This window comes from Heterodontus francisci, chromosome 4 (genome assembly GCF_036365525.1).
Source record: "Heterodontus francisci isolate sHetFra1 chromosome 4, sHetFra1.hap1, whole genome shotgun sequence".
NCBI classification, from domain to species: domain Eukaryota; kingdom Metazoa; phylum Chordata; class Chondrichthyes; order Heterodontiformes; family Heterodontidae; genus Heterodontus; species Heterodontus francisci.
Window position 1 is genome coordinate 176,857,750 of NC_090374.1, and position 25,952 is coordinate 176,883,701.

General features: G+C 45.3%; 1 protein-coding gene across 3 annotated transcripts in view; it reads right to left on the bottom strand.

Moving 5' to 3' along the window:
• svep1 (sushi, von Willebrand factor type A, EGF and pentraxin domain containing 1) overlaps nucleotides 1-25,952 on the bottom strand; it is a 292,595-nt gene that overhangs the window by 229,662 nt on the left and 36,981 nt on the right. For 2 of the 3 annotated variants that reach the window (XM_068030635.1, XM_068030633.1), the window contains exon 3: nucleotides 22,114-22,290. The exons of the other annotated variant lie outside the window; for it this stretch is intronic. In XM_068030635.1, coding sequence (XP_067886736.1) covers nucleotides 22,114-22,290 — 177 coding nt within the window. The remainder of the gene's footprint in view (nucleotides 1-22,113; nucleotides 22,291-25,952) is intronic. 3 annotated transcript variants of the gene reach the window in all.

Genomic DNA, 25,952 nt, shown 5'->3' on the forward strand with positions numbered 1-25,952 from the left:
TATCTTTCTTTCTCATTGGGTTCAGTCTTTGTAGAGAGTTATTAAATATCTCCTTAAAAGTCTGCCACTGCGTCTCTACTGTCCTACCTTTTAAGCTAGTTTCACTTTAGCTAGCTCTGCCTTCATACTCTTGTGAGTACTTTTATTTAGTTTTAAAACACTGGTCTTAGACATACACTTCCCTTCAAACTAAATGTGAAATTTTATCATGTTATAATCGCTGTCGCCCAGAGGCTCCTTTACCATGACGTTATTGATTAATCCCGTCTCATTGAACATTACCACATCTAGAGTAACCTGCTCCCTAGTTGGCTCTAGGACATACTGTTTTAAGAAATTGTCCTGAATACACTCTATGAACTCATTTTCCAGGCTACCTTTGCCAATCTGATTTGCCCAATCTACATGTAGATTAACGTCACCCATGACAATTGTGGTACCTTTCTACTCACCTCATTTATTTCTTCCTGAATACTCTGTCCTACAGTGTAGCAACTGTTAGGGGGCCTGTAAACTATTCCCAATAGTGACCTCTTACCTTTTCTATTTCTTTCCTACCCAAACAGATTCTACACCTAGCTCTTTAGAGCTAAGGTCATCTCTTGCTACTGTGCTAATGACATCCTTAATTAACAAAGCTCCCCCACCACCTTTTCCTAGATTCCCGTCTTTTTGGAATGTCAAATACCCTTCAATATTCAGGCCCCAGCCTTGGTCACCGTGCAACTATGCTCTGTAATGGTGATCAGATCATGCATATTTATTTCTATCTGCGCTAATAATTCATCCATTTTGTTACAAATGCTGCGTGCATTCACATACAGAGCCTTTAACTCTGTCTTTTTACCATTTCTGCAATCTCTGGCCTTATCTGCTGGTGCATTCTTAAGTTTGTACGCTGTGTCCCTTCCTGCCACACTCTGGTTATCAATACTCAAATCGCTACTCTGCTGTATTACCTCATTGTTTCCCTTTGATTTACCACATCTCCTCTCACATGAGCCCTTCCCACCCACTATTTAGTTTAGGTCATGGCTGACCTTTGACCTCAACTTCACTTTCCTGCCCTATCCCCATATCCCTTGATTCTCTTATGAGAAAGGAACTGCAGAAGCTTGGGCTTTTCAACCTAGAAAGGAGATGTTGGAGAGGTGATCTATTAGAAGTATATTAGTGTTAAGGGTATAAGGAATGCTAATCTGGAATATTACTTTAAATAAAAATGCAGGAGCAGAACCATGGGACACAGGTTCAAACTACAGAAGGGTGCTTTTAGGAAAGACTTTCAGAAAATTCTTCTTCTTCACTCAAGTACTCAACCTGTAGAATAAAGTTCCAGATAGAGGAGTGCAGGCAAAACCACTGGAATCAAATTGTATTCTAGAATGGGAGGGCGTTAGGATCTCTCTGAATAAATAAATCAAATGCCTGAATGGTCTTCCTCATCCATGATTATTCTTTGATCTTGTGAGAAAAATCCAATTAAATTAAGTGAAGCCCCATGTTTGACCTACACTAGCTTTCGGTCCAGCAATGCCTCGATTTTAAAATTCTCATCTTTGTTTTCAGATCCTCCAGCCCCTCACCCCTCCCTATCTCTGTAACCTCCTCCAGCCCCTCAACCCTCCCTATCTCTGTAACCTCCTCCAGCTCCAAGCCCCTCCCTATTTCTGTAACCTCCTCCAGCCCCTCATCCCTCCCTATCTCTGTAACCTCCTCCAGCTCCCAGCCCCTCCCTATCTCTGTAACCTCCTCCAGCCCCTCACCCCTCCCTATCTCTGTAACCTCCCAGCCCCTCACACCTCCCTATCTCTGTAACCTCCCAGCCCCTCAACCCTCCCTTTCTCTGTAACTCCTCCAGCCCCTCACCCCTCCCTACTCTGTAACCTCCTCCAGCCCCTCACCCAAAGAACAAAGAACAAAGAACAGTACAGCACAGGAACAGGCCATTCGGCCCTCCGAGCCTGCGCCGATCTTGATGCCTACCTAAACTAAAACCTTCTGCACTTCCGGGGACCGTATCCCTCTATTCCCATCCTATTCATGCATTTGTCAAGATGCCTCTTAAGCGTCTCTATGACACCTGCTTTCACCACCTCCCCCAGCAACAAGTTCCAGGCACTCACCACCCTCTGTGTAAAGAACTTGCCTCGCACATCCCCTCTAAACTTTGCCCCTCTCACTTTAAACCTATGTCCCCTAGTAACTGACTCTTCCACCCTGGGAAAAAGCTTCTGACTATCCACTCTGTCCATGCCGCTCATAACTTTGTCAACCTCTATCATGTCGCCCCTCCACCTCCGTCGTTCCAGTGAAAACAATCCGAGTTCATCCAACCTCTCCTCATAGCTAATGCCCTCCAGACCAGGCAACATCCTGGTAAACCTCTTCTGTACCCTCTCCAAAGCCTCCACGTCCTTCTGGTAGTGTGGCGACCAGAATTGCACGCAATATTCTAAGTGTGGCCTAACTAAGGTTCTGTACAGCTGCAGCGTGACTTGCCAATTTTTATACTCTATGCCCCGACCGATGAAGGCAAGCATGCCGTATGCCTTCTTGACTACCTTATCCACCTGCGTTGCCACTTTCAGTGACCTGTGGACCTGTACGCCCAGATCTGTCTGCCTGTCAATACTCCTAAGGGTTCTGCCATTTACTGTATACTTCCCACCTGCATTAGATCTTCCAAAATGCATTACCTCACATTTGTCCGGATTAAACTCCATCTGCCATTTCTCCGCCCAAGTCTCCAACCAATCTATATCCTGCTGTATCCTCTAACAATCCTCATCACTGTCCGCAACTCCACCAACCTTTGTGTCGTCCGCAAACTTACTAATCAGACCAGCTACATTTTCCTCCAAATCATTTATATATACTACAAACAGCAAAGGTCCCAGCAATGATCCCTGCGGACACCACTAGTCACATCCCTCCATTCAGAAAAGCAGCCTTCCACTGCTACCCTCTGTCTTCTATGACCGAGCCAGTTCTGTATCCATCTTGCCAGCTCCCCTCTGATCCCATGTGACTTCACCTTTTGTATCAGTCTGCCATGAGGGACCTTGTCAAAGGCTTTACTGAAGTCCATATAAGTAACATCCACTGCCCCTCCTTCATCAATCATCTTCGTCACTTCCTCAAAAAACTCAATCAAATTAGTGAGACACGACCTCCCCTTCACAAAACCATGCTGCCTCTCGCTAATAAGTCCATTTGTTTCCAAATGGGAGTAAATCCTGTCCCGAAGAATCCTCTCTAATAGTTTCCCCACCACTGACGTAAGGCTCACCGTCCTATAATTTCCTGGATTATCCTTGCTACCCTTCTTAAACAAAGGAACAACATTGGCTATTCTCCAGTCCTCTGGGACCTCACCTGTAGCCAATGAGGATGCAAAGATTTCTGTCAAGGCCCCAGCAATTTCTTCCCTTGCCTCCCTCAGTATTCTGGAGTAGATCCCATCAGGCCCTGGGGACTTATCTACCTTAATGCTTTGCAAGACACCCAACACCTCCTCCTTTTTGATAATGAGATGACTGAGACTATCTACACTCCCTTCCCTAGGCTCATCATCCACCAAGTCCTTCTCCTTGGTGAATACTGATGCAAAGTACTCATTTAGTACCTCGCCCATTTCCTCTGGCTCCACACATAGATTCCCTTCTCTGTCCTTGAGTGGGCCAACCCTTTCCCTAGTTATCCTCTTGCTCTTTATATACGTATCCCCTCCCTACTCTGTAACCTCCTCCAGCCCCTCACCCCTCCCTACTCTGTAACCTCCTCCAGCCCCACAACCCTCCCTATTTCTGTAACCTCCTCCAGCCCCTACAACACTCCAAGATTTCTGCGCTCATCTAATTCTGGCCTCTTGCGCATCCCCAATTTTTATCGCTCCACCAGTGGCGGCTGTTCTTTCGGCTGCTGAGGCCCCAAGATCTGGAATTCCCTCTCTAAACCTCTCTGCCTCGCTACCTCTTTCTCGTCTTTTAAGTCACTCCTTAAAACCAAGTTTTTGGTCACCTAAAATCTCTTTATGCGACTCGGTGCAAAGTCTTGCTTGATTACGCTGCTGTGAAGCACCTTCGGATGTTTTACAAAATTAAAGGTGCTATATAAATACAAATTGTTGTTATTCAGTTGTCAGTTTGAAGATCTTCTAATAGACATCATTTGGTCTTATAGAACCGAAAATAGCAATGGCTGGCTTTATTGAGGCTAAAGTTATTTCTTTAATCAGAACAGGAGTAATAGGAGCAGAAGTAGGCCATACAACCCCTTGAGCCTGTCAAATAGTGACATTGAGAGTGGCGTCTGGACAAGACAGATGGAAACAATAATCCATACCTAAAGATTTATAGCTTCCAGCCATTATCCCTATAAAACAGTCTGCCAGACTGTTCATAGAGTGTTAGATTCCAGTACAATAGCACAATAGCAAATTGTAACAGTGAAAGTCCACGTCAGTGGATTAGGAAAACACATAGTGAACATTGCAATATAATGGTCAATGTATAACAGAACTGAATGTCGATTACTCGTGATCCATAGAGAATTCACCTCATTATAAGGCCATCAATGAACAGGCAGCCCATTAAATGTTAAGATATTTACTCCTTCATACTATGCAATCACAAATTTGATATTCACTGCTGACAGATGTTCAAATCCCTGAGTCACAGCTGCTGGATGTGTCCTCAGCCAATTCAAGGTGTGACCCCAAACACATTTAAACTCTGGTCTGTGCATCGATGAAATATGAAACCCTGTTGTGTCACCACAGAAACTGCAGTGCAGTACGGCATTTATCATTTGCACTCCCCCTCTACTCATACATGATTATATTGCTGGAGCAGTTTGCATGTTGGAAGCAGGCTGGGAGAGCTGAGAGATCTGTCAATCTGGTTGGAGTCAGGACCATACTGGCAATGGGGGTGGGTCAATGAGAGTGGGGGAGTAGGGGAGTGACTTGGATGAGCAGGGGAAGCATTAAAAATTTATTTTACTAATAAAAACAATTAAAAATACGTATTTTTGTGAAGAAGCTTTAAATGAGAAAACTAATTTATTGACTAACTTTCTCATCACTATGTTGAAAACTGATTTAATGATATACCTGGCATTATTTTTGCTTGCATAAGTCATCAATCTCTGCCCGCACACTTGATGTAGTGATGCAGATATTCTGGATAAATGTCCATCTGTTCGGAGAGATCTTGATCTCTCTCCTGCTTATTCCCATGGTGGGGCGGGGGGGATGTGTGTGTGTGTGTGTTGTTCTCTCTTCACCGCCACCCACCACCCCACCCCCACTGCCACCCCCAGACTAGGGACGCATATTGAAAGTTTTGTGCAAAAGATGCAGGGGGAATATGAGGAAGCACTTTTTTACGCAGCGGATGGTAATGACCTGGAACTCGTTGCCCACAAGGGTGGTGGAAGCGGAGACAATCAATGACATCAAGAGGAAGTTGGATGGTCACCTGAGAGAAATAGACTGTTTGCATAGCTCCATGGAGAGCTGGTTCCTTCTCCTGTCTCTCTCTCTCTCTCCTGCCTTTCATTTTCTTCATGTTCCTTCTGGAAGGCTCTTTCCTTCGCTTCACATTCCTTCTGGAAGGCTCTCTCTTTCTCCCTCTTTCTTTCCTCAAATTCAAGTTTCCTTTGTTCCAGTTGTATCTTTGCTAGCAGTACCCTGACTGGGTCTGCTTCTAACACTGTTTCTGCATCTTCAAGTTCAAAGGAAAAATGGTTGGCCACTAGCATTAGGAGTTCAGACTTCCTCACTTTGCCACGTACAATGATCCCACACTGCTCAGCCATTTTTCTCATCTTCTCCATAGACAGTGCTTTTAACTTATCCCAAGTTACTTCACCCTGGCTTGGAGAGATACTAGCTTCAGTTGCAGTTGTCCCAAGCACAAACAACCACCAGAAAACCTGTATTGAAAACTTGCTCTTTTTGATTGGGAACAATTTGGCTTCCCACTTCCAATTTCTCTCGTTTGGCTATGGGTACAATCCTGGACGCTAGCACCCAAATTTCTGTTATGACCAGGTGAGAAATGTGTCTAGGGGTCCCTTTCAGCCTTCACCTGGTCTTACTGTAACAGGATTTAATTTTAAACACACTGCGTTTTGAGCTCCCCCTTGCTGAATCCTTGTTCACCACTTTCCAATTATAAGGCAAAGAAATGAGCACAAACAGGGTTTCTTAGATTTAAAGAAGAAAGTGAAATTTATTAAAACTTAAACTTAAACTCTAATTCGTTTAACACCTAAGGATACAAGCCGCGCCCACACTAGCATGCATGCGCAATACGCTCATGCAAATAGAGACAGAAAAGAGCAGAAGAAAAAATAATGTGGAACAGTTTGAGGCAATTTCTGAGGAGGGTTTTTTTTGTTACTGTGCTTCGAGCTTGCTGTACAATCCTTTTTTAGGTTGATCTTGCTTTTCGTTGGGGCCCAGTAGTCTTCTAAACCTTCCCTGTAGGAGACTGTTCTCTCTTGGGGTTCATGTGTCTTCACAGAGTTTCAGTTCTGTGAGAAAGAGATGGAAGCAGACAGGAGAGGCTGTGGCGAGCCAGCCACGAGAGGTCTTTTCAGTCCAGGAGCAAACAGCTTTCTGCCAGTTCAAAACTCTGTGGCAAGTTCAAATTCAAGAAAAAACTCAGGTGGCCCGGCAGGTTAGTCATGTGACTAGCTGGTATGACCACGTCTGTTTGTGTATTCGGCCATTTTCGCAGTTAACCTGGAATGCGAGCTCTTCCACCCTCAATGTCTGGTAATCAAAAGTCCATTGTGGATTAAGTTGGAGCAGGGAGTAGCCCTCTGTCCTTTCCAAGTACTGTCTGTTAATATGCAAAAATGTCTTTCCAGCCAAGGATTCATTGTGGGGTTTTTTAAGCAGTTCTTTCTTCATTCCAGTAACAGTTTAAAATTAATGTTCATGTGGCAAAATTATTATTCCTCATTCCTGGCAGGTGGGAGCCTGCGTGACAATGGGTAACCTACCTTGGGCATGTAGTAGGGCAAGGACAAATGTTGCCAAAAACAGCAAAAGTACAAACATTGGTGGAGTTCCCTGCCCCTGACTAAATGAGAAATCATGAGGTTTTTGGGGATGTGTGGTTTCTACTGCAAGTTTGTACCAAATTTCAGCACTATAGCTGCTCCACTGATGGATTTGCTACAAAAGAAAGCCAAGGTAGTGTGGTCAGGGGAGTGCCAAGCATCTTTTGAGCGCATGAAAGCAATTTTGATCAATGGGCCAGTGTTAGCTGCCCCAAATTTCACCAAGCCTACAAGGTAGCAATTGATGCTAGTGACCTGGGGGTAGATGCAGTCCTGATAAAAGAAGATGAATCAGGCATAGATAGGCCAGTGGGATACTTTTCTAAAAAGCTAAATCTATACCAAAAGAGATACATTACAGTGGAAAAAGAAACCCTGAGCTTACTACCAGCTCTTAAACATTTTGAAGTATATTACTGCCACGGCTACAGGGAGACCCTGGTATATACTGATCATAACCCCCTAGCCTATGGGGAAAAATTCAAAAACCAGAATGCCAGACTATTTCAATGGAGTTTACTAATGCAGCCCTATCACTTAACGATTATTCACATTGCGGGGAATAATACTGTAACTGCTAATGCTTTGTTTAGAATTTAACTTTGCTTTGAGTTATCTGAGTACAATGATGGTACAGGGCAGAACTGTATTAGTTACAGGTAAAGAGTGAATGAGAATGAGTGTACAAATGTGTTTTAAATTTTTCATATTCTGTTTTTTTGTCTACACTTTATAATGGTGTTTCATTCCTCCAAGGGTGGAGGTGCTTCCATTATTAATATTTTATGAGGACTTGTGTTGAAAAGACTGTAGAAAATACCTGACCAGATGCTGGACTTGCTTTTTTTAAAGGATCACCGAAAAGACACTTGTGACTTTGTAAAAAACACTTACTAGAAGTCACATGTCTTAAACTAAGTAAACAGTCTAATGGACTATGGAACTGTTTGGACTTAGAGAAGTCACATGTCTGGGTTTATGGCTCAGGAGTTTTGTTTGTGTTTTTGGAGATCGATTGGAGTTCAGTTGGTATGTATCCTGCTAAGAGAGAAGCCAGCCAACTCATCCTTTGCCACCTGTGTTGAAAAATCTTCTGAGAATCCAGTGTGGTAGCTGAATCCACTGATGCAGTAATTCTCCCAAACAGCCTGCAAGACTTCCTCTCGACATCTCCTGAACAAACTGCTTCTGAACGCAGTTTAGTGACACCCGTCTACGTGTACCAGGACTGAAAGTCATCTGGAACATTTCATATCTTATCTTTTTTTCTTCAAGAATTAACAATTATTTGGCCAAAGTATTTTTGTTTTTGTAAAGTTGATCTTTGCAGAAAAAGCTTCTTTATTTTTTGTTTAACTGGCATGTGTGTGCTTGTGTGTTATGTTATTTAGAAGGGAATATATTTATACCTTTATATTTCAACCTGTGTATTAGTAAGCTTTGCATCTTTACTAAATAAGTCTTGTTTTATAATGCATTAATAATGGTGTTATTTATTAAAGCAATCTGGTTGGTGGACTTGTATTCTGAAATGGATAGAATAAATTATATAATTGGCCATATCCATAACTGGTTAAAATATTTTTAAATATATGTTGTGACCAGTGGAGTAGTGGGACTAGAAGGAGACAGTGCACTCCTCCAAACTCGGTCATAACAATGGGAAATTACTGGAAAATTTCTGGGGGACAGGATAAATCTTCATTTAGAAAGACACAGATTAATCAAAGACAGTCAGCACGGATTTGTTAAGGGAATGTTGTGTCTGACCAACATGATTGAATTTTTTTGAGGAGATAACAAGGAGGGTTGATGAGGGTAGTGCATATGATGTAGCTTATATGGATTTTAACAAGGCTTTTGATAAGGTCCCACACGGTAGACTGGTCATGAAAGTAAAAGCCCATGATCCAAGGCAAAGTGGCAAGTTGGAAACTAAAGTTGGCTCACAGGCAGGAAGCAAAGAGTAAAGGTCGCCGGGTGTTTTTGTGACAGAAAGGCTGTTTCCAGTGGGGTTCCGCAGGGCTCAGTACTGGGTCCCTTGCTTTTTGTGGAATATATCAATGATTTGGACTTGAAGGTAGGGGGTATGATAAGAAGTTTGCAGACGGTCCAAAAGGTGTACGTGCATTTGGTAATGAAGAAGAAAGCTGTAGACTGCAGGAAGATATCAATGGACTTGTCAGGTGAGCAGAACAGTGGCAAATGAAGTTCAATCTGGAGAAGTGTGAGGTAATGCATTTTGGGAACAACAAGGCAAGGGAATACACAATAAATGGTAGGATACTGAGAAGTGTAGAGGAACAGAGGGACCTTAGAGTGCATGTCCACTGAACCCTGATATTGGCTGGGCAAGTAGATAAGGTGGTCAAGTAGGTATCGGGACACTTGCCTTTATTAGCTGAGGCGTAGAATATAAGAGCTAGGAGGTTATGCTGGAACTATATAAAACATTAGTTAGGCCACAGCTGGAGTACTCTGTGCTGTTCTGCTCATCGCACTATAGGAAAAATGTGATAGCACTAGAGAGGATAACGAGGAGATTTACAAAGATGTTGCCTGGACTGGAGAATTTTAGTTATGAGGAAAGATTGGATAGGGTAGGGTTGTTTTCTTTGGAACAGAGGAGGCTGAGGGGAGACCTAATTGAGGTGTATAAAATTTTGAGGGATCGAGATAGAGTGGATAAGAAAGCCCTATTCCCCTTGGCTGAGGGGTCCATAACCAGGGGCATCGATTTGGGGTAAGAGGTAGAAGACTTAGAGGGGATTCGGGGGGAATTTTTCACTCAGAGGGTGGTGGGAATCTGAAACTCACTGCCTCACTGATAGAGGCAGAAACCCTCATAACATTTAAAAAGTACATGGATATGCAGTTGAAGTGTCATATCCTACGAGGCTGCGGATCAAGAGCTGGAAAGTGGGATTAGGCTGGATGGCTACTTGTCGGCCAGCATGGAAAAGATGGGCAGAATGGCCTCCATCCATGCTGTAAATTTCTATGATTTCTATGATCACTAAAGTCTAGTAAGGACAGAGCTTTTGTCATATTAGTCAGAGAGAAAGATCTTGCATTGAAAGCAGCCAGACAAGCCGAATTCACGAGCAATGAATGTTCCCTCATGGGTCAACTGGATCTGAATCATTGAATTGTTCCAATTGCAATGATCTTTTACTGTATGGCAGACAGTCCCATAAGGACTAGCAGCCATCATCCAGGTCAAGAAGCATTTTAAAAAATGGATTCACTGGGAATTCTTGATTTTCCCCCAATTTCTCTTGTAGGCCAGGGTGGCCTTGCCATCATTATGACAGATGTTTGAAGTCCTATCATACATCTGCCCCAAGTAACATTCCAATCTACCAGTCGCTGATTCAGCAAAATGTTTTCACAGTGAATGATTTGCTCAAAGGAATTATTCTATTTAGGGATTGGAGAGTTTTATATTTTGCAAAGTACTAAACCAAAAAAAAAAGCAAGCTGAGAGATGTCTGGTTTATATCATAACATCTCCACATAATAATTACATCCCACAAACAATTAAAATGCCCTTAAAATCAGTGGTATCCAAACTGAGCTGCCAGTTCCTCAATAATTGTAGTGTAAAATTGAGTGTTCAGACTATAAGTTAAATGTGTTATTAATAATACTTTGGCCATCATTCTTTATGAAATATCCATAGCACAAGCCAACCTAACATGAATTGCCTCGTGAATTTTTTTTGATCGTATCTGGAGACTTCGAATTATAACAAAACCTTTCGTGGAAAAGTTCAATTTATTTCGCCAGGTTTTGCATCTGACTTCTCTGAACCGACTACATGGTACATATGTAATGGACTGGAGACTTCTTTTCTTTTTCTTTTGGGCCTCCTTATCTCGAGAGACAATGGATACGCGCCTGGAGGTGGTCAGTGGTTTGTGAAGCAGCGCCTGGAGTGGCTATAAAGGCCAATTCTGGAGTGACAGGCTCTTCCACAGGTGCTGCAGAGAAATTTGTTTGTTGGGGCTGTTGCACAGTTGGCTCTCCCCTTGCGCCTCTGTCTTTTTTCCTGCCAACTACTAAGTCTCTTCGACTCGCCACAATTTAGCCCTGTCTTTATGGCTGCCCGCCAGCTCTGGCGAATGCTGGCAACTGACTCCCACGACTTGTGATCAATGTCACACGATTTCATGTCGCGTTTGCAGACGTCTTTATAACGGAGACATGGACGGCCGGTGGGTCTGATACCAGTGGCGAGCTCGCTGTACAATGTGTCTTTGGGGATCCTGCCATCTTCCATGCGGCTCACATGGCCAAGCCATCTCAAGCGCCGCTGACTCAGTAGTGTGTATAAGCTGGGGGTGTTGGCCGCTTCAAGGACTTCTGTGTTGGAGATATAGTCCTGCCACCTGATGCCAAGTATTCTCCGAAGGCAGCGAAGATGGAATGAATTGAGACGTCGCTCTTGGCTGGCATACGTTGTCCAGGCCTCGCTGCCGTAGAGCAAGGTACTGAGGACACAGGCCTGATACACTCGGACTTTTGTGTTCCGTGTCAGTGCGCCATTTTCCCACACTCTCTTGGCCAGTCTGGACATAGCAGTGGAAGCCTTACCCATGCGCTTGTTGATTTCTGCATCCAGAGACAGGTTACTGGTGATAGTTGAGCCTAGGTAGGTGAACTCTTGAACCACTTCCAGAGCGTGGTCGCCAATATTGATGGATGGAGCATTTCTGACATCCTGCCCCATGATGTTCGTTTTCTTGAGGCTGATGGTTAGGCCAAATTCATTGCAGGCAGACGCAAACCTGTCGATGAGACTCTGCAGGCATTCTTCAGTGTGAGATGTTAAAGCAGCATCGTCAGCAAAGAGGAGTTCTCTGATGAGGACTTTCCGTACTTTGGACTTCGCTCTTAGACGGGCAAGGTTGAACAACCTGCCCCCTGATCTTGTGTGGAGGAAAATTCCTTCTTCAGAGGATTTGAACGCATGTGAAAGCAGCAGGGAGAAGAAAATCCCAAAAAGTGTGGGTGCGAGAACACAGCCCTGTTTCACACCACTCAGGATAGGAAAGGGCTCTGATGAGGAGCCACCATGTTGAATTGTGCCTTTCATATTGTCATGGAATGAGGTGATGATACTTAGTAGCTTTGGTGGACATCCGATCTTTTCTAGTAGTCTGAAGAGACCACGTCTGCTGACGAGGTCAAAGGCTTTGGTGAGATCAATGAAAGCAATGTAGAGGGGCATCTGTTGTTCACGGCATTTCTCCTGTATCTGACGAAGGGAGAACAGCATGTCAATAGTCGATCTCTCTGCACGAAAGCCACACTGTGCCTCAGGGTAGACGCGCTCGGCCAGCTTCTGGAGCCTGTTCAGAGCGACTCGAGCAAAGACTTTCCCCACTATGCTGAGCAGGGAGATTCCACGGTAGTTGTTGCAGTCACCGCGGTCACCTTTGTTTTTATAGAGGGTGATGATGTTGGCATCGCGCATGTCCTGGGGTACTGCTCCCTCGTCCCAGCACAGGCATAGCAGTTCATGTAGTGCTGAGAGTATAGCAGGCTTGGCACTCTTGATTATTTCAGGGGTAATGCTGTCCTTCCCAGGGGCTTTTCCGCTGGCTAGGGAATCAATGGCATCACTGAGTTCCGATTTGGTTGGCTGTATGTCCAGCTCATCCATGACTGGTAGAGGCTGGGCTGCATTGAGGGCAGTCTCAGTGACAGCATTCTCCCTGGAGTACAGTTCTAGGTAGTGCTCAACCCAGCGGTCCATCTGTTTGCGTTGGTCAGTGATTATGTCCCCCGATTTAGATTTGAGGGGGGTGATCTTCTTGATGGTTGGCCCAAGAGCTCTCTTCATGCCATCATACATTCCTCTGATGTTTCCGGTGTCTGAGGCCAGCTGAATATGACTGCATAGGTGTTGCCAGTAGTCGTTTGCGCAACGCCTAGCTGTTCTTTGTGCAGTACTTCTGGCTGCTTTAAGTGCTGCGGATGTTAAATCGCTGGGGGCTTTCTTGTAGTTCAAAAGTGCAATGCGCTTAGCGGCTATGACAGGTTCCAGCTCTTCATTATGAGATTGAAACCAGTCTGCATTTCTCTTCGCACTTTTGCCGTAGGTGGTCAAAGCTGACTCATAGATGGCGTCTCTGATGTGGGCCCACTTGGTCTCAGCATCCCCTGTGGGAGTGTTTTGAAGGGCTGTTACAAGTGAATTTAGAAATTTTTGTAACAGCTGTGGGTGAGAAATTCTGCTCGTGTTGATGCGCGGATGGCCCTTCTGCTTGGAATGATGCAACTTCTTTGGTCTGAGTCTAACCTTGCTGCACACCAGGGAGTGGTCGGTGTCGCAGTCCGCACTGTGGAAGCTGCGTGTGATTTGAACACTGTTTAAGGCGGCTCGCCTTGTGACAATGAGGTCTAGCTGGTGCCAACGACGTGATCTTGGGTGCCTCCATGAAACCTGGTGACAGGGTTTAGTGTGAAAGAACGAGTTGGTGATGCAGAGGTTATGATAGGTACACAACTCAAGCAGTCTCTGCCCGTTCTCATTCATCCTTCCAACGCCATAGCGCCCAAGGCAGGAGGGCCATGAGTCATGGTCGGCCCCAACCCTGGCATTAAAGTCCCCCAGCAGGAATAGGTGTTCGGTGTTGGGGATGCTGCTAATGATGTTATGGAGTTGTTCATAGAACTGGTCTTTAGCTTCAGGTGCGGAGCAGAGTGTTGGAGCATAGATGCTGAGTAGGTGTACTGGACCAGAGGTGGTGAGCAGTCGGATGGACAGTATGCGTTCCGAGCCATTTGAGGGAGGCTCTATCATGCTGAGCAAGGAGTTTCTGATGGCGAAGCCCACTCCATGCTGTCTTGGTTCTTCAGGATCCCTGCCCTGCCAGAAGAAGGTGTAGTCTTGCTCTGCTAGAGAGCCACTCGCGGGGAGGCGAGTCTCCTGAAGTGCTGCAATGTCCACATTGAATCTACTGAGCTCGTTGTTAATGATGGCGGTCTTCCGAGAATCGTTGATTTGTGTAAGGTCTTCCGACAGGCCAGGACACATAGTTCTGACGTTCCAGCTTGCAAAGCGAAGGGCTGGTACCTTCTTTCCTTTTTTCATGTTGTTTGGTGCGGTGTATCAGTCCACCTTTCGGGCAATGACCCTGAGCTCCAAGCACCCATTGAAGCAGGCAGACTGTGGCGGGACAGAACCTTATTGACCGGGGGCTGCCCGGTTTGAGGCGGGCGGTAGCTGTCCAGTGAGGTGCAATGACCTCTCCCACCGACAAAGGCAACCCGTGGCGCCCAGTTTCTACGCCAATTTATCTGGACTTATAACCCGTAACTGCTGCCTTCCGTGTTGTTTTAGTCGCTGTGAGGCAACTATGGAGTGACCTCTCCATGGCGCATGCCTGGGCAAATTTATGGAGGTTGAGAATTGCCCAGTCGTCAAAACCCCCCTCTCGGCCTTTCTGGTGGGGTCCAAAGGAGTGCAGGACACGACGTTTGGCACCAGTATGGCTGCAGGAACTGCCGGAAACATGCCAAAGGTGACACATGACCGCCTACGGGGTTCCGCTCCGGATTTTCTGTTAGGGTTTACTCCCTTAGCCTTGGTCTCTCCCGAGACGCCCACAAGGCAGTGGGGTTGTTGGGGCCCCTACACAGGTGTAGGATGGTGCCGGTGGGAGGAGGGGATGCAAGGGGGAGGGGTAGAGGGAGGGGGTGGGGGGGGGTGCAGGGGAAGGGGGTGCGGGGTGAAGATGGTGCGAGGGGGGGGCGGGCTGGGACGGGGTTGTGAGGGGGTGAGCTGAGAGGGTGGAGCAGGGAAGGGGACGGGGGTGGGGGGGGTGGAAGGGGGGTAAAAGGGGGGGGGGTGGAATCTGGTGCAGGTAATAAGCCATTTCCTCAGTGCCCACCATCGACGTCCGGAAAGCTCATCCACGTCCTTCGGGAGGTGAAGCATCATTTGGCAGACTTAGAGGTGATTACATTTGCTCAGGGTTTTTTTTTGCAGTGGTTTAAATAAAAGCATGCAGCATTGCCGACAGTGCGCTGCAGATGCTCTCCGAGCCATCTCCCGCGGGCGCTTTGAAGTTGCGGCCGGGGGTGCCGTTCGTGGATGTTTTGGGTGTTCGGGGCACCTTTTCACAGGACTTCTCTCGGGTCCCGCAGCTCCTTCTTCACCTCAATGGACTTACCGCATGCCGTGGCTGCAGACACTCTGGACTGTGAAGACAGCAGGATCGGAGATTGAAGTATCCGCAGCTGTGCTCGTCAGTTTCATCCGGATCAATTTCATTGAGAAAACAAAGAGCAGGTGTGGCTGGGGGAGGGCAGTGGGCCCAGGTAACATACACTAAACTAACTGTTAACTTTTAGATAGGGCTAAAATGAACTGATTTAAAGAGCCAGGGGAATTTAAACAGTTTAAGAGGGCAGATTGGGGGAGAAAACGTTAGGGATGGCAGCAGATGGCCATGGATAGAGTTGAACAGCAAGGGAGCTTCCTCGGGAGCTTCCAGCCCAGGAGCCATCTTGAACAGAACACTGTTCTGGAGACTATATGCACTAAACAAACCACTCTCCTAGTTCCTCAATAACTAAACTTTTTTCTGCTCCACATGTATAGCAAATATTCTCTTCTGGGTAATGCATAAATGTGAAACATATACGAACATACAAAACTGAGGGGCAGGATAAGGCCATCAAGCCTGCCCCGTACCACTTGATGGTCGGCTTGTCCTGACTAAACTCTTGCAGCCTCCTGTGCATTTACAATTTTTTGAATGACAATTAATATGTCAACCATGGAACATACCAACATAACATGAGATTACCCTTTCTCCAAACAATTGTCAGGTGCAGTGCTAAAGAACTGGGGAAGGAATGCACATAGATAATTAGCTAGGAAATCAAAAAGGTCACAACATGCTTTTCGATCAATACAGTGCTTAATGTCAAATAATGATTGTTAATTCACCAGCTGGAAACACAAATTGAATTTGAAGAAAACAGAGACTAAAGGTGACGAGAGTTCATAGCTAAAGATGGCTACTATAGTTTGCATCACTGTACTTTCCACATTCCAATCCATTGAGATGGAGTTAGCATGTGGCATTTTATGATTGCTGCAGCTTTCATGACGGCGGGACCAGGAGTTGTCGTAACTTCTGCTTCCGCCTCAATTCCTGTTTCGCATGCAATTTTGCATTTAAATTAGCCAAGCGGCGACGGGCACAGGGGCCATGTGGGATCATGCGTCAGGGAGGCCTTTCACTGGTGGAACCCGCCAGCACCGCCCCAAGTACCAAGATCGCCACAGAATGAAAACATTCTGTGCTTGCAGCCTCAAAGATCAGCAGCTTTCCTTTCATTTGAGTATCTTCAGACAAACTTAAATTGAAGCTTTCACTTAAATCAAAATGTTTTTGCCTCCTTTATTTTGTGAAAGTCACCACCAACTTCACATCATTTATTTTCCCTACAGCCAAAGTGAAACAAATGTCAGCCAGCAGGCAGCCTCCCACCTCACAGTTCAGTGATGCCTCCCTGCAGGTTCTCCTCCAGGCCGTCAGGGTAAGGCGGGAGGTCCTCTTCCCTGCAGGTGGAGTCCAAAGACCCTCCTGCCTCACCAAGGTGGCCAGGATAGAGGAGCAGATGAGGTCTTGGAACCGTGGGGTCACTTGTAGAACATGGGTGCAGTGCCACAAACGCATCAATGACTTGGTCAGATCGGTGAGGGTAAGTGGTCCTGTCGAAGCAGCTCCATTGTTTTCCTCCATTGTTCCATGTATTTAAGGCAGAGGGTAGACAAGGAATGCAGTGGAATGCATGAACAGCCTTGGTGCCATTCACTAAATGATTTTGCGCCAAGATGAAGATTGGCATTGTTTATGTGATTGGATGTGTCGTGCAAATGCCAATGCAGAATGAGTGATGTGGATGCATGTTGCTGTAAAAATTCGTGAGAATGGAAAGATTTTATGAATACATTTTTATTTCATGCAAAATTTGATCTACTCTCGGTAATGTTTTGCTTGGTTACAGATGGAGGCCAATGGCAGGAACGCATTGATATTTGCAAAGCAGCTCAGGAAATGTCCAGTGTCCATATCTCATTGGAATTTGAGCCTTCACTCTTCGATGAGGGCTGGTTTCCTATAGATGATTAATAACTTTTTCCAATACTGGCGTGCATTACTTTTGTTTTCTGAGTCATAACTTAATGCTGCTTGCAGTGGTGTGTAGTCGCATTCATCATAGCCCATAGATTTCAAATGCTAATCACATGAAAGTGCAGCACCGCTTTGTTAAGATTACAGCAATGTATAAGACCTTATCCAAAAGGGAATTTCTGTGGGGAATTGTTATATTTCTCCTCCCAATGTTCCTTGATGATGTGACTTATTGTTGGCTGAAACGTGCATAAATTAGGCTCTCCCTGATGTCCCTTGCAAGTCTCCCCATGGCCCTCATATCGCTGACAGCATCATTGCCATTGTTGTCCTCCTTCTCACCCTCTTCATAGTCATCTTCATCTGAGGAGGACTGGTGTTCCTCCTATTCCTCTGCCTGCAGAATGTTGCCGTGTCTAATTCCAAGGTTGTGCAAGGCACAGCAGACAACAGTTATTTGTGACACTATCTGTAGCGCGTACTGAAGAGCCCCTCCAGACCAGTCAAAGCAACGGAATCGCAGTTTCAACATGCCAATGGTGTGTTCAGCGATGGCTCTGGTGGATGCGTGTGCAACTTTGTACCTCTTTTCTGCGGTGCTTTGGGGATGACGCACTGGTGTCATCAATCATGTACAAAGGGAGTAAACTTTTGTCACCCAGGATCATCCACTTCGGCTGGTTCCCAAAAACTGCTGGCAGCTCGAATCTCCTTAAAATCTAGGAGTCATGACAGCTCCCTGGGAAACATGCGCAAACATACATGATTCCTCTCCTGTGGTCACAAACGAGTTACACATTTAAAGAGTAGAAGCCTTTGTGATTGACAAAGACAGCAGGCTGGTCCCAGGTAGCTCCAATGGCCACATGAGTACAGTCGATCACCCCTTGCACTCTAGGGAACCCAGCGACGGCACAGAAAGCCGCAGACCTTGCTGCCCGGCTGTCCTCATCTACAGGTAAATAGGAACTCCGAGCTGCCAGCAGTTTTCGAGGAACCAGTCAAAGTGGATGATCCTGGGTGACAAGGTTTATTCCCTTTGTACAGGTAAATAGACAAAATCATTGGCAAATTGAAAAAGTGCATTGCTCACCTCTTTGATGTACCTGTGGGTCACAGACTTTGAGATGCCACATATGTCGCCCATGGATCCCAGGTAGGACCAGCTAGCAAAAATATTGAGTGCAGCAGTCACCTTGAAGGCAACTGGCATGGGATTCCCACCGGAAGCTGAGCAGCTGCAGGTCATGCTGCAGGATCCTACAAATTTCTGTGTCCGTTTCACGTGACATCCTTAGGCATGCCTGACATTTGAAGGTAATTTGTCCTTGTCCTGAGGATGCGATGATGCGCCAGTGTTCATCTTCAATAAGGACGTTCCTGGATGTTATCATTCGGAGCATCCTCATCTTCCTGTTCTGCTTGTTGCTGGTGCTCAGGCATCATGAGTTGAGAGAAAAGAGCCCTCCTTAGTCTCTCTCTTTGCTATTCTTCACATGGTGCCAGATAATTGGGTGTATGAGATCCATGTCACCATGGCTTTTCTGAACAATGAATAAGCAGAGTGCATCAATTCAGCCCTCTGTTGACACTGAGCTGAAACATTGAGGCCATGCACACCTCCCTTATATCTGCCTTCAAATTGCAGCCAGGTAGAAGACGCACCCATTGTCGTTTGCCTCCTCCCACTCTCCTTGCAATCCTTGAGTGTCCAGTGGTTTCCATTATCTTTGGAAGATGGTGCGCAGGGAATTCACGGCAAGTCTCCCACCTTCCAACCTCCTCCTGCAAACTTCCAGCTTGAACCCATCACCTTTGACCCACCCAATGTTACCATTACCCTTCCCTCTGTAACCATTATTCCCTCCATTACCGTACACAGTGTAATCATCAATGTATTCGGGCCATCCATCCTTCCTGTTCCTACTCCTGTTACTATCGACATGCTAACTCTTACTCTTGAATCTCCTCACATCGAACTGACCATTGTTGCCGAGTCCCAGTCCCCTCCATACCCATTACCGAATACCCACCCATTAGTCGACCTTTTCCCCTTTAGAATCCATTTGCCCCCATTGACACTGACTGGTCCCTATGTGAGCCAGTGCTCTCAATTTGCCCCACAGCTCCCCAACGTCGATAGCACTCATCCCTCCCTTTAGCCCCTTGCCAAATATCTTCACACTGTACTGCTATAATCCACCCACAACCCCCTCAGCCAACAACATGCATCTTCACCATCAACAGCAACCGTTCAACACCCTGGACGCTCCATTCCACCCTCCCCTGCTCCTCCATGTTGCCACCACCTATGCCTTCATCGCCATCCCCTGAGATGATTCATCCTTGCTGATGCCGAGCCTGGAGGAAAACATTCATTCCAATGCTGGCATTAGTTTAGCAGTTGAGTTAAAGAGAGAAGAGCACAGTCATGAGATTCAACTGCACAAATCCAACTGCTGCACGCCACAGTAAAACAATCATGAACTGGGTGGCACGTGAATATCGCTCACCGTTCACTTAATCTGGCAGGTAGGTCTAAATTGTAACTATACGTAGGGTAATTAGTATACATGTTATTGAAATTAATGCAAAGCTGCAATCCACCACTGCGCTGGGGGAGCCCCAAAAAGCCACAAACCCGCCACCCATTTAATTTTTGTAACATTTCCCGCATCAGGAATCCGAAAAAACAACTACCGCCACCAAAATCACTTCAGCGGAGAGCATAACATTTCTCCCACCATGTCTGCAAAGACCCATCAAGGACAATGACCATCTTCAGCTGCTTCATCAATGACCTTCCTTCAATCATAAGGTCAGAAGTGGGGATGTTTGCTGATGATTGCACAATGTTCAGCACCATTCGCGACTCCTCAGATACTGAAGCAGTCCATGTAGAAATGCAACAAGACCAGGACAATATCCAGGCTTGGGCTGATCAGTGGCAAGTAACATTTGCGCCACACGAGTGCCAGGCAATGACCATCTCAAACAAGAGAGAATCTAACCATCTCCCATGATGTTCTGATGAAAGGTCACAGACCTGAAACGTTAACTCCGCTTCTTCTCCACAGATGCTACCTGAACTTTTGAGTATTTCCAGCACTTTCTGTTTTTATTTCAGATTTCCAGCGTCTGCAGTATTTTGCGTTTATCAATTTTTTTTAATTCGTTCATGGGATGAGGGCGTCATTGTCTAGGCCAGCAATTATTGCCCATCCCTAATTGCCGTTGAGAAGCTGGTGGTAAGCTGCCTTCTTGAACCGCTGCAGTCCATGTGAGGTAGGTACACCCACAGTGCTGTTAGGAAGGGAGTTCCAGGATTTTGACTCAGTGACAGTGAAGGAACGGCGATATAGTTCCAAGTCAGGATGTTGTGTGACTTGGAGGGGAACTTGCAGGTGGTGGTGTTCCCATGCATCTGCTACCCTTGCCCTTCTAGGTAGTAGAGGTTGTGGGTTTGGAAAGTGCTGTCGAAGGAGCCTTGGTGAGTTGCTGCAGTGCATCTTGTAGATGGTACACACTGCTGCCACTGTGCGTCAGTGGTGAAGGGAGTAAATATTTAAGGTGGTAGATGGAGTGCCAATCAAGCGGGCTGTTTTGTCCTGGATGGTGTCAAGCATCTTGAGTGTTGTTGGAGCTGCACCCATTCAGCGATGGTAATACTATTGAACATTAAGGGGAGATGGTTAGATTATCTCTTGTTTGAGATGGTTATTGCCTGGCCCTGTGTGGCGTGAATGTTACTTGCCACTAATCAGCCTAAGCCTGGATATTGTCCAGGTCTTCCTGCATCTGGACACGGGCTGCTTCATTATCTGAGGTGTCGCCAATGGTGCTGAACATTGTGCAATCATCAGAAAACATTCCCACTTCTAACCATATAATGGCGAGAAGGTCATTAATGAAGCAGCTGAAGCTGGTTGGGCCGAGAACACTACCCTGAGGTACTCCAAATCAGCTGTTTACGTCTTCATGTCAGAAGCATCGGGACCACCAAAAGAAAGTCTCACAAGCACCCAATTCAGCCTGAAGCCAGCCGAGCCACCGACCTCCACAAACTGTATACCCCTTTTATTTCTCTGGACTCTAATTTAACCAATCTATCCTCCCCCACTCATTCTGTAATCTATTTGTGTGTGTGGGCGGGAGAATGAAAGCATATTTTATTATTTTAGATCGGTTTAAGTGTAATAAAGCTAACCTCTTTCTTTGTTAAACTCAAGAAAACCGGTTTCATCAGTTCTTTTTATGATAACAGTGTGTAAACAGTTAAACACTCACTGAATTGGTAAGTATATCCTTTTCAAAAAAGAAGTAAACCTGTTGCAGTCAAACAAGGAGAGGGAAAAAAGGGGAAGCATTCAACCCCTCCTCACCTGATAGTAACAGTGGGGCTGTCACGTAACAGTAGTTGAGTTCCATTGGACTGAATGGACACATCACACTCAATCCTCACAGCACCACATGTGTGTGTAACACTCATAGTATTTTGTAAAGACTCACTGCTTTTAATAAGATATTAAAAAGATAGAAGCTGGTGATATACTGCTTCCCGGAGTGTATAGAAATTAAAAAAATGTTCCCCTACAATCTTCAAGAGCAAATGTTAATTGCTGCAGTCCCTAATGAAAGTCTTCATTGAGGGATTAAACAACTGTGTTTTAACCACTCCAGACCAGTGTAAATGTAAACTACAGTCGATTCCCTAAAAAATAATAATTTCTAAACAATATTTATAAGATGAAATGATTAATTCTAGTACATGCTTGCAGTATTAAATAGGCCACAGCTTTACATGCAGGATGAAAATTCACTTGTGCACAAATCAATGCAAAATATCTGGGAGCCACAAGCACATGGACGCTCCTACCTGTGCATTCGTGTTGCAGTCCCTTCCCATAGTAGCCTTTCTCACAAATGCACTCATACTGGCCCGTGTTGGTGCCACACTTGCAGCTTGCCATCACATCACAACAGTCCTGGCCCAATTCACAGAGGAATGAACAGCGGGATCGGTCTTCTTGGATGTAGTCTCCAGAGGGGAGATCTATAAAGAAGGATGCACATCATTTTGACAACTCGAAAGAAGCCGATTGGCAGCAGTATCATTTGTTTTAGTGACTCTCCTAAAAGGAATGTTCCTATAGCTCCTTTCATGACCTCAGTGTCCATGAACTTTGCTGACGTGAATTTCCTACTTCAGAGACTTGAGCACAAAGTCTAGGATAATACTCTGAGTGCGGAAGTGAGGCAGTGCTGCACTGTCGGAGATGTTGTGGGATGAAATGTTGAGGCATTGTCTGCCCTCTCAGGTGGATATAAAAAGCCTGAGGCCCAAAGCACTTTACAGCCAACAAAATGCTTTTTCAAGTGTAGTCACTGGCATAATGTAGGAAACAGAGCAGCCACTTTGCACACAACGAGGTGATAATGAGCAGACAATTCAGTGATCCTGGTTGAGGAATAACTATTGGCCAGGACACGAGGGAGAATTCCCCTGCTCTTCTTCCAATAGTGCTCTAGGGCCTTATATATCCACCCGAGAGGGCTGACAGTGCCTCGAGATTTCATCCCATAGCACCTCTGACAGTGCAACACTCCCTCACTTCTACACTCAGAGTATCATCCTAGACTCTGTGCTCAAGTCTCTGAAGTAGGTCTTTAACCCACAACCTTCCTTAACTCAGGAGGTGAGAGTGCTACCCACTGAGCCATGACGGACAGGTGAAAGAATATTACATTTTGCACTGGGCTCCAAATCAGATAGAAAATTCAGGTCAGCAAAGTTCATGAACACTTAAGGTGCTCAGTATTACATTCCTGCCTGCGTTATTTGTAAAAAGGCATTAACTGGTTTAGAATGCTGCTCAGTGTTTGCAAATTATACTTTGCTGTGTTCTCAGCCACTGAACTAGACAGATAGGGAGCATCATTAACTGTTACAGAAATGGCAAAGGGGATTTATTGAACAAATGCAGCGGAAGATTGTGAATTGCATTTGTGGATACATTTTTGGGGTAGAAGTTATGGTGCTCAATCCCGTCTTCCCAATTCCAAATGTCGTGGTGGTTAAGGGCCTTTGTGGACCCTGAAATCAGTGCTTGAGTGAAGACCTTTTAGTAATGTGTGCTTGGGGGCTTTTGATGTGCTCATCCAGATCAGAAAAACCTGGTGCAAACACTTAGGCTGCAGCCGGAAACAATGATAGTCAAAGTGAGCCCAAACACCACATGCTGTGATTGTTGTTTCTATGTTAAAGGAACTAGATAATGCCCATATGCTGATAAGGAACCTTTCTCTAATTAATACAAGGATCATATCTCTAATATATTACAATCTTGAGTCTATACATACTTCCTTGCTGCAGTGCATTTTATTCTGTCAAAAGACCTAATATTTCAGATGCTGTAAATCGGAAATAAAAATAAAAATGCTGGAAATACTCAGCAGGTCAGGCATTATGTGTGGAGCGTTATCCAGTTTATATTTTTATGTTAAAAATATTCACAAATGACAACATGAGGAAAATTAGGGAATAAGCTAGTCGCTGGGCTCTCAGTCAGTCCCCCCCCCCCCCACCCCCCCATATAATCTCAAGTCTTCACAGGAATAGACTCCCTCTTTCAAATTCCTCCAGTGATTACACAATGCCACCAGCTTCTCACTGATGGGCACATTTTTCACTGAAGCAACTGGGGAAAGGCTTAAGAATTTGCGCAAGTTTAAATTAATATGCACAATGGCATGAAAATGCAACCCTGGGATCTTTGCTCTCTAAAAGAAAAATTAAAAAGCAGCAACTTGTTATTTTTTAAAGTTGTGGCAGAAATATTTTCCACATGGAATTTAGATCAAGTTTTGAATTATAATGATATATAATTGATTTGGACAGCAAACATAATGAAACACTTATTACAAAGTTTGCTAAGAATCTCCCAGTCTGTGCTGTAATGCCCGGCTTGGCTGCAATTCACCAATCTGAACCAGACAGGGTGTTGGAACACCACTAAGAGGGAAGGCATTCCATTCCTGTGCAGCATGAAACACTTGAACAGCCAATGAGATACTTTCGAAATGTAGTCACTGTTATAGTGTAGGTAATCCAGACGTTTCTCAATGATGTTGGTTGAGGGATAAAGATTGGCCAGGCAAGCAGGGAGTACTCATCTGCTCTTCTTCCAATAGTGGCCATGGGATCTTTGGCCTCTACCTGAGAGGGCAGATGGAGCCTCAGTTTAACATCTCATCTGAGATTGCACTTCCAACAGTGCAGCACTCCCTCAGTACTGCCCTGGAGGGTGTCAGCCTAGATTTTGTGTTCAAGTGTCTTATGACTCATCAGTGAGTGCTGCCCACCGAGCTAGGTGAAAGAGGTAGGATTTAAGGAGCGTCTTAAGGAGGTAGAGAGGTGGAGAGATGGAGAGGTTATGGCAGGAATTCCTTGGCATAGGGCCTGGGCAGCTGCTGGCATGGCCGTCAGTAGTGGAGCAATGTAAATCGGGGATTGGCAAGAGGCCAGAATAAGAGAAGCAGAGATCTCAGAGGGTATGTAGAGATATACAGGTGGTCCACCAATTGCACCCTTCCTCAGAGCAAGGGAAAGTCCACCCATTTGAAGCAGGGGTACTTGCTTACCTACGTGGTTGGGAAGCTAATGCTGATCAGTGGTGACAAAGCAGCAACACAGCTTTTGAAACAAAAATGGCTGCAATGGTCAGCTCTCTTCCAATAGTGTCAAGGCGCAAGTCAGATTTTCCTGGTCCCCACAGCACAGATACCTACACAGTGCCATAGATGGAATGGGCGCTATCCCTTTGATTCTGAAGACCTCCAATCCTGTCCCAGGGTCAGGGGTCGAGCCAGTAGGAAACCCTAAAGTACTGTCTCGCTGCAGGAATTTCTGCCCCTTTGTTTTTAGACATAGAGGCGCCATCCAGTGGTGCAATCAGGAATAGCAGGTGTTACCATTCGAGCATCACTGACTTATTTCAATAGACTGGAGACATTAAAGTGCTACCAACTTAAGGATTTTATTACTATATTAGAGAATTTATAAAGACTCAGAAAGCAGATCAAATATACAAAACATATCTAATCCTCTTCGTCCAATTATTTCACATGCTATATACTAGTTTCTGTACTACATGGTGTCCAATGCTCTACCGCCTGTAAACTTGAGGTTATCCAAAGCTCAGCTGGCCGTGTCCTAACTCACACTAAATACCGTTCACCCATCGCCCCTGTGCTCAGTGACCTACATTGGCTCCCAGTTATGCAATGCCTCAATTTTAAAATTCTCATCTCATTATCAAAAAGGAGGAGGTGTTGGGTATTAAGGTAGATAAGTCCCCAGGGCTTGATGGGATCTACTCCAGAATACTGAGGGAGGCAAGGGAAGAAATTGCTGGGGCCTTGACAGAAATCTTTGCATCCTCATTGGCTACAGGTGAGGTCCCAGAGGACTGGAGAATAGCCAATGTTGTTCCTTTGTTTAAGAAGGGTAGCAAGGATAATCCAGGAAATTATAGGTCGGTGAGCCTTACGTCAGTGGTAGGGAAACTATTAGAGAGGATTCTTCGGAACAGGATTTACTCCCATTTGGAAACAAACAAACTTATTAGTGAGAGGCAGCATGGTTTTGTGAAGGGGAGGTCGTGCCTTACTAATTTGATGGAGTTTTTTGAGGAAGTGACGAAGATGATTGATGAA